General features: G+C 43.5%; 1 protein-coding gene and 1 non-coding gene across 3 annotated transcripts in view; one reads left to right on the top strand and one right to left on the bottom strand.

The window, feature by feature from the left end:
• Nucleotides 1-669: 669 nt before the first annotated feature.
• Nucleotides 670-775, bottom strand: LOC130884566 (U6 spliceosomal RNA). Its single transcript, XR_009058084.1, has one exon. It is a non-coding gene; the product is annotated as a U6 spliceosomal RNA (small nuclear RNA).
• Nucleotides 776-2,526: 1,751 nt separating this feature from the next.
• Nucleotides 2,527-8,604, top strand: part of Nrdc (nardilysin convertase) — a 70,716-nt gene continuing 64,638 nt past the window's right edge. Inside the window, exon 1 of one of the 2 annotated variants that reach the window (XM_057783504.1) lies at nucleotides 2,527-3,034. In XM_057783504.1, coding sequence (XP_057639487.1) covers nucleotides 2,697-3,034 — 338 coding nt within the window. In that variant the 5' untranslated portion in view covers nucleotides 2,527-2,696. The remainder of the gene's footprint in view (nucleotides 3,035-8,604) is intronic. The other variant, XM_057783503.1, reaches the window with a different exon arrangement.

Genomic DNA, 8,604 nt, shown 5'->3' with positions numbered 1-8,604 from the left:
ATCCAGCCTCACTCTGCATGGCGTGCTTATCCATCTGTCTCTCACCAGCTGTGGCTCCTTATGGGACTGGCTGCCCAGCTGAGGTCTCTCACCTGCTATGTAGCTCCCTACCTGGGCTGTGCTGCCCTTTGTGGCCCATGGGCCCTCTGGGAACCTGCAGCATTCTATTTTTATCGTAACATCCTCCTCTTCGTTTGCTTACACATTGATTAGTGAGTACCTACAGCTTGGTGGAAAACATTCTAAGATCTGGGAATCCTGTATGTATGAAACAGGCAGGCCAATGGCTTATTCTCTGGAATGTTCTGTGTGATCTTTGTCACTGACCCCTTTCCAGATGGTGAGTCTAACCACACCCAGAGCTTTCCATTAATTTGAGTTCATTTTTGCACCAATCCTTATACAGTTTCCAAATGTTAGCTTCAATTTCTCTTCTTTGGGAAAGCTCTCTGAATAGGGCGTATCTGTTTGTGTACCTCCATCTAGAGTTATTTGTATGCTACTTTTTTGGGTCTTTATACTGAAATTTTTACAGTGAAAAAGAAAGGTATAAACAAACGGTAAGTTACAGAGACATCATCTCTGCCGTTAATGTCTGCTCTTGGGACTAGAGGGGGGAAGAGACAGAAAAGCATTGAAATATGTGTTTATGGTACCAGAATACTTCAGAAAAACATGGAACTCTTCATGAATTTGCCTGTCCCCGTGAGCAGGGACCAGGCTGATCTTCTCTGCACTGGCCCAATGTTAGTATATGTGCTGCCTCTTTGAGCACTTTATGAGCTTCTTTAACGTCCATCTCTCCATCTCTTGTGAGCTCAAGAGAAAGGGGAAATATTTGTTCATTACTTTCAATTTCTGGCACATAGCAGGACTTCACTTGGTTAGTTAAACGAATAAATGTTTCACCCTAGGGAAAACCCAGCCAATCTCAATTAATGGTATAAATTCTTTTTCTCCTTAGGAAAACAAAATTGATAGTTGAAACTGAAGATTCCTTATTTTCGGCATTATTGCTTTGGAGAAAAAAAGCACACACACAACGTTCCGGAACAAAGCACAGACTATGTCACTTAGGTGTCTAATCAACATTTACTATTGGCTTTCTACTCCACTGCGCAGCTGTTTTAGGACTGGAGAGGCACAGATGAAGCTGCTTTCCATGAGAGGAGTCCAGTGGAGTAGCTAAAAAAAAAAACGGATTTTTTTTTAAATGTCCTAACACTGGGATATCTCAACATGTTCAAACACTTCTGCCCCACACCTCCCCAACACGTTCTCTTCCTATCCTGTGTTGTAGTCTTAGCATTTATTGCTTTTGAACATATCTGTTTCTTTACATAAGACAGTAAACTTCAAGAAAGCAAGGATTTTATTTATTTTGGAGGTAGGGTCTCAATAGGTAGCTCCAGCTAGCTTTGAACTGCTATGTAAACCAGGCTGACCTCGAACTCAGATTCATCTGCCTCTTGCCCCCGAGTGCTGAGATACAAGGCATGGGCTACCACCACACCTGCAACGATTTGTTTTGTTTATGACTCTATCCTCAGCACCTGAAATTCAGAGGCAGGAAAGTCAACCACTAACGCATCTACCGGTTTCAAGTCCCCCTCACCCTCTCCTCCGTTTATTCATGCTGAAAACGTTTATTTTTTTCATATGGTATGATCTCATTATCTAATGGTATCCGTATACTGTATCTTTTCAACTGCTTTTTATTTATAGTGTGTCTGTTCCAGTCTCAGCAATGGCTCTGGCAAACAATAACAACAACAAAACTTGGGAAAGTCACTGGAGGGCGGCAGTCTAACATGTTTTTGCCTTTCAGCAAAAGTTGACTAAACTTAAAAGGCAGGCTGAGGGCTCCATTCTATGGGAAAGCTTAAAACAAAACAAAAAAAGAAAAACAAAACCATTTCGCATACAGGAGTGAGATAACCAAACTGATCTTTTAGGGACTCTTTCGGATTTGGGGGGAGAAAAGAACCAACAGCTCGGCGTCTACAGGATGGAAAGGTGCAGTTGTTATTTCCGGTGGTGAGTGACCCACAAGAACAGCGTTCATCTCAGGATAGGGCTGGAAAAGACTTCCGGGGCTCCGCGTCTTTTAAAAAGACTTGCTGAGTCACTCTGAGAGCCGAAGGATAAGAAATACATCGCAAATGGATGAAGAGGAAGATCAGGCCCCACTATCGCGGCTCACTCCTGCGTCGCCTCGCTGGGGAATATTTTCTCAGAGCCGCGGAGCGGTACGCGGTTTTCCTAACACAGTCGCCGGCGCACGTCACAAACGCGGCCAAGCTTCTCCCGTCGTCTTCCGCCTCTTTCCCTTCGCCCCGCCCACGTCAGGTTTCGAAATGCTCTCTGGGTGCGTCAGGAACCCGGCCGGTTCCTATTGGGCCCTCTCCTTCCCGGCTCCCATTGGCTAATTCAGCAAACGTGACGTCTGTTCCGCCTTGTGACTGGCTAGAATCCACAGCGTCATTGGCTGTCAGGAGGGTGGGATGAAGGAAGTCGGTGTGAGCGAGGTTGGGTTGGAGGAGGGGTTCAGGCCTGTCCTCCCCAGCGGCTGCGGCAGCAACAACGCCGGCCGCCGCCGCCGCCCCTGGGACGCGGAGGAGGAGGAGTGGCTGGAGGAGTAGGAGGAGGAGGTGGGCCTGGGGAGCGGGATGTCCAGCGCCACGACTTGCTGGTGAATGCTGAGGAGAGTCACGGTTGCTGCAGTCTGTGCCACCGGGAGGAAGTTGTGGTGTGAGGCCGGGCGGGAGCTGACGGCTCTGGGGCGGACCGGAGCACGGGGTCTGTGTGAAGAATCTGCGAGACCCGTTCCCACGCTGACCATGCCGGGAAGAAACAAGGCGAAGTCCACCTGCAGCTGCCCAGACCTGCAACCCAATGGACAGGACTCGGGCGAGAGCGGCCGGGTTGCTCGTTTAGGAGCGGATGAATCTGAGGAGGAGGGACGGAGCGGGTCTCACAGTAATGCCGGCGACCCTGAGATCATTAAGTCTCCCAGCGACCCCAAGCAGTACCGGTGAGGGACGAGGCTTGGACTGGGGAGAACAGGGTGCGGGCTTCGGTTGGTGCTGCCATGACTTCTGGTCTCCGTGTCTCCCCGGAGGAGCAACAGGGCGTTATTACTCTCATCCTGAATGTGTGCTTGGGTGGAGGTGGCAAGGGCAATTTGGGGTGTTCCAAAGAAGTCTCTGTGTAGCTTTGGCTGTCCTGGAACTAACTCTGTAGACCAGGCTGGCCTCGAACTCACAGATCCGCCTGCCTCTGCCTCCCGAGTGATGGATTAAAGGTGTGCGCCACTATCGCCCGGCTAATTTTGACTTTCGTTAAAGTAAGAACTGAGGTTTTCGTTGGGAAGACAGGATGGATGATAAGGAGGATTTGGTGTGATACTAGGAAAGTTTGACAGTTGGCGATCTTAATTTTGGAAAAGAGGCTATTTGAGACGTGACTGTTATTTCTATTCCATTTCAATCCAAAGATATATGAGAGTCCCGTAAGGAAAAGAGGTAAAATGGAGTGAAATTTATGAAGAGGATGGTGTGGCCTTAATAAAAGAACTTTTACAGCATAGCTGGTCTAAGATGGAGTGGCATGTGACTGTGGGTAGTTCGCCATAACTAGAATGGCTAGACGACTTCTTAAAAAAAATGTATTAAAGAGGACTTGGGCCTCAGTTGGTGAATGTTAGGCTTGTAAAATCCTGTCTAATCCCGTGTTTCAATCTGTAACAAATGGTAACACAGTCTCCACCTGAATAAACATGAGAGTTAGTTTGTTTCCGAAAATGTGGCTATCTTGTATTTGAAAGTAGTTCATATTATCTAACAGCTTTGCTTTACTGGTTGAGGAAATTGAAGCCCAGAGAGGTTTTCTTTCTTAGAATTAGGCAGCTAAATAATATCGGAGCTTGAATGAGACTGGTCATCTGACATAAAAGCCAGTTGCTCTGTTTGCTGATGTTTTATGAGGTTCTTATTCATGCTGAGTTAGAAGCCTAAGTAGTCTAGGTTGAAATTTATTATAAGCCTATAGTGTGTTAAAGAGCAGAAAAGAAGCCTAGAGATCATCTTTTCTACTTTCCCCAACTCCTGTTCTCCTGTTTTACAAACTGAAACTCAGGTCCAGAAAACAGTGACACAGCCCCTACTTCAAGACCAGTTTAATCTCCCTCCCTCCCTCCCTCCCTCCCACCCTCCCTCCCTCCTTCTCTCCCTCCCTCCCTCTCAGGTGTCAGGGTCAGGTCAAGGTATCTTTATAAATTAGGGTTAACTTTTCTTGTCAAAAATGTAATTGTAACATGTAAGTGAACACATAGAAAGTAATAATGTTGTTTGGTTTTTGCCTCTCAGATTAAATTGTCAATACAGGCTTTAGTGTTTTTTTTTGTTTCCTGTTCTACCAAAGTTACCTAATAATAGCTCAATGTCAGATGCTGTTTTGTTGCTTTAAATGTGTTTATTGACTTTATTTTTTTGCAAATTTACTTAAGAAATGATTACTAACTATGTGTGCCAGGTGCCAAAGTAGCATTTCTGCACATGGGTCATATATATTGCAATAAATAACATTTTGCCCAGGGTGGCATACTAAGATGATTAAACTTACAGTGTAGGAGGATATAGACATTTAAAAGAGGAAGATGAGAGTGGGGCATGGCAGTGTACCCCTATAATCCCAGCACTGGGGAGGTGGAGGGAGGAGAATCAGAAGTCAGGAGTCATCCTTGCTTATATAGCGTGGGATACATAAGACCCTGGCCCAAAAAATGAACTGGGGAGGGGGAAGCAAAATCAGGGACCTAAAGTTTATGGAATTCCTAATAGAAGTATATATGTTAGAGTAGATTAAAAAATAAAGTGGAGATCCTTCTGTCTATGTGTTGCTTTTATTGGTTAACGAATAAAGAAATTGGCTTGGCCTGATAGGGCAGAGTAGAGGTAGGTGGGGAAAACTAAACTGAATGCTGGGATAAAGAAGGTGGAGTCAAGGAGAAGCTAAGCTATGGAGCTGCCGCCAGAAATGTGCCGAAAAGTTGCCGGTAAGCCACAGCCACATGGCGATACACAGATTAATGGAGATGGGCTAGTTTAAGGATATAAGTGTTAGACAGAAATATGCTTAAGCTATTGGCCAAACAGTATTAAAAATAATATGGTTTCTGTATTATTTCGGGACTGAGCAGCCGGGAACTAACTAGTGGCCTCCTACAACAGTAGGAAGTGATACGCTTAGAGGGGCCAGATAGCTTCTTCCAAAAATGTATGAGAAAGGACTTGGACCTCAATTGGTTGAATGGTGGCTTGTAAGATCCCTTCTAATCCTCCGGTGTTCCAGTCATCTGTAATGAATGGTGACTCAGACCAACCTGAATAAACTCCTGAGCTAGTTTGTGGTACAAAGAAAAGGAATACTTCAAAAAAGAGATAATGCAGCTGGATGTGGGGACGCATAACTTTAATCCCAGCACTGGGGAGGCAGAGGCAGGAGGATCGCTGAGTTCGACCAGCCTGCTCTACAAATCAAGTTCCAGGAAAGCCAGGGTTACACAGAGAAACACTGTCTCAAACAAACAAGCAAAAATCCACAAAAAAGCCCAAACCAAACAGAAAAAGACAGGGATAATTCTTAAAAGTTACTCTGAGTAAAGAACATACAAAAAAGAACAGAGATAACACTTTTTTTTTTAAAAGACAGGGTTTCTCTCCCCTGGAACTAGCTCTTGTAGACCAGGCTGGCCTTGAACTAACAGAGATCTGCCTGCCTCTGCCTCCCCAGTGCTGGGATTAAGTGTGGCACCACCGCCTGATTGACAGAGATAACACTTAAGAGTTACAGTGAGTAAGTTGTTGCATTTTTGTTTCATGTTCTTTGTTAAATCCAAACCTTCCCCTTTTCATCCCCCTTTAACTTTTTTTATGTACTGAAGTTTCGGATTTTTTTTTTTTTTTTTTTTTTGTGGGGGTGCTCTCTAACTCTGGCTGGTCTAAAACTAACTACGTAGGCTAGGTTGAATCTGAGTTGCTGGGATTATAGGCATGCACTACCACATTGTCAGTTTGACTTCTGAAGAAAAAGTCTTTCATTTTTGTTATTTTAAAATAAAGATGGTAAAACTTAGATCTTTAAATTCTGTGATGCTTTGTATCCAGAAACAAGCATATCAAATATCTTCAGCCTCCAGAACCAAATTACCTTTTATAATACTTGCATATAGATGTTAACTTGTGCCACACCTTTCTATCCCAAACGGATTCTTTCCATTGTGCCTCTGTAGGACTTCATCCATGATCTATTATAGTACATAGCCATCGTATTAAGTCTTGAATATATGAATGAGTGCCAGACCTGTTTAGAGAAATATTATGGTGAAATGATGCCATCAAAGATTTATCAATTTGAGTTAGTTGGTGGCGCATGCCTTTAAATCCCACCACTCAGGATGCAGAGGCAGGCAGATCTCTGTGAGTTCAAGGCCAGCCTTATGTACAGAACAAGTTCCAAACAGGTTCCAAAGATCCACAGAGAAACCCTGTCTCAAAAAACCAAAAAAAAAAAAAAAAAAAAAAAAATTATCAGTTTGTATTTATTACTAGTTAACAGAATTTTATTTCTTTGTATATATAATTTGTATTTAGCCTTTTTGAAATGTTGGCAATATCTCCTGGATACCTCCAGGATTACATTTATTTAATTGTGTGTGTGTGCAGGTGCGTGCATGTGTACATGTGTTTGTGTAGGCCAGATGACAAATTGCAGAGTTGGTTCTGTCCTCTTGGGATTGGTCTCAGCACAATGGTTGGTCTGGCTTGCCATGTACCTGTTGTGCCAGCTTACTACAGGAAGTAAAGCTTAGAGAGTGAGGTGCGGGCTGTTTCAGAGTATTGCTTTACGTTGTTTACTGTTACATGATGCTGAACAGAAAGAGCACAGTCCAGCTATAGTGAAAACACTAATATGTGCTGATTTCCTAGTTTAGTAGTAAGGTGATTTGCTTAGAAGCAGAAACCTTAGACAAATACAAGTTATCAGAAGGCAGACTTATATTAAAAATTAAGAGAATTTGTATTGAATTACTATTTTTTTTTACCAAAATCCAGTGGTCTGATCAGTGCTTCATTGAATATATGAGGGATTAATTTCCTTTTTATGTACACATACAAATTAATGGTGTGATCATAAGCCCTTAGAGTTATAAAAATAAATCAATTTGTACTTACTTGTATATAAATTCTAAGAACTTAGAAATATTCAATTTCTTGGTCTGAAACTGAATCTACACTCTAATCCCATTAAAAATTTATTTGTTTACTTTAGATTTTTAAATTTTCTGTGTATGAATGTTTTGTCTGCATGAATGCATGTATACCATGTGTGTGCCTAGAGCCCTTAGAGGTCAGAAGAGGACATAATTTGGGGCTGTGTAACTGCAGTGGTAGAGTCAGGGAGCAGACCCTGAAATGGAATGCAATGGTGTTATATGTAAAGTCACTGTGTTTCCAGTTTCCAGTCTAAGCTATGTCGCCTTGAGCAGGTTAATCTCTCAGGACCTTTAAGAGACACGCAGAGGGCTGGGCAGCGGTGGCGCAGCATCTTTAATCCCAGCACTCGGGAGGCAGAGGCAGGTGGATCTCTGTGAGTTTGAGGCCAGCCTGGTCTACAGAGCTAGTTCCAGGACAGGCTCCAAAACCACAGAGAAACCCTGTCTCGAAAAACTAAGAGAGAGAGACAGAGACATAGCAGAGCAATCCTAAACAACTGTAATAAAAACTGACAGGAAGAAGCAGAAGGAAAACTTAAATGAAGACCCACTGAAAGAGAACACTTCAGCAAGGAGTGATTGTCAGTAATCCTCATACTTGATACTGTGCGGTGACAGAAGACTGAGACCTAAGAAAATATTCCTGGTAAAAATACTTTTTTTTTTTTTTTGAGACAGGGTTTCTCTGTGGCTTTGGAGCCTGTCCTGGAACTAGCTCTGTAGACCAGGCTGGTCTCGAACTCACAGAGATCCGCCTGCCTCTGCCTCCCGAGTGCTGGGATTAAAGGCGTGCGCCACCATCACCCGGCAAATCTTTTTTGTTTGTTTGTTTTGTTTTGTTTTGTTTTTCAAGACAGGGTTTCTCTGTGGCTTTGGAGCCTGTCCTGGAACTAGCTCTTGTAGACCAGGCTGGTCTTGAACTCACAGAGATCCGCCTGCCTCTGCCTCCCGAGTGCTGGGATTAAAGGCGTGCGCCACCATCGCCCGGCTTGGTAAAAATACTTTTAAATAATAAGGAGGCAGAAGCCATGTTATACTGTTTTAAAGAATGAATGGGAAGGATGAAATTTTAGCCCACCAGGGAGATATTTTTCAATATTTTTTTAAGTCTGTCTGTCTATATCTACCTACCTACCTACAGAGTTTCATATATTCCAAGTAGCCTTAATCTCATGTAACCAAGAATGACTTTGAACTTCAGATCTTCCTACCTCGACTTCTCAAGGGCTATGATTATAGGCATTTGCTCCCCTATCCAGTTTATGCAGTGCTGGGGCCCAAACACAGGGCCTTGTGAGTGTCAGGCAAACTACCAACTGAGCTATACT

This window comes from Chionomys nivalis, chromosome 11, assembly GCF_950005125.1.
Source record: "Chionomys nivalis chromosome 11, mChiNiv1.1, whole genome shotgun sequence".
Taxonomy (NCBI): Eukaryota; Metazoa; Chordata; class Mammalia; order Rodentia; family Cricetidae; genus Chionomys; species Chionomys nivalis.
The sequence above is the reverse complement of the archived record's forward strand: the minus strand, read 5'-3'. Positions and strand labels throughout refer to the sequence as shown.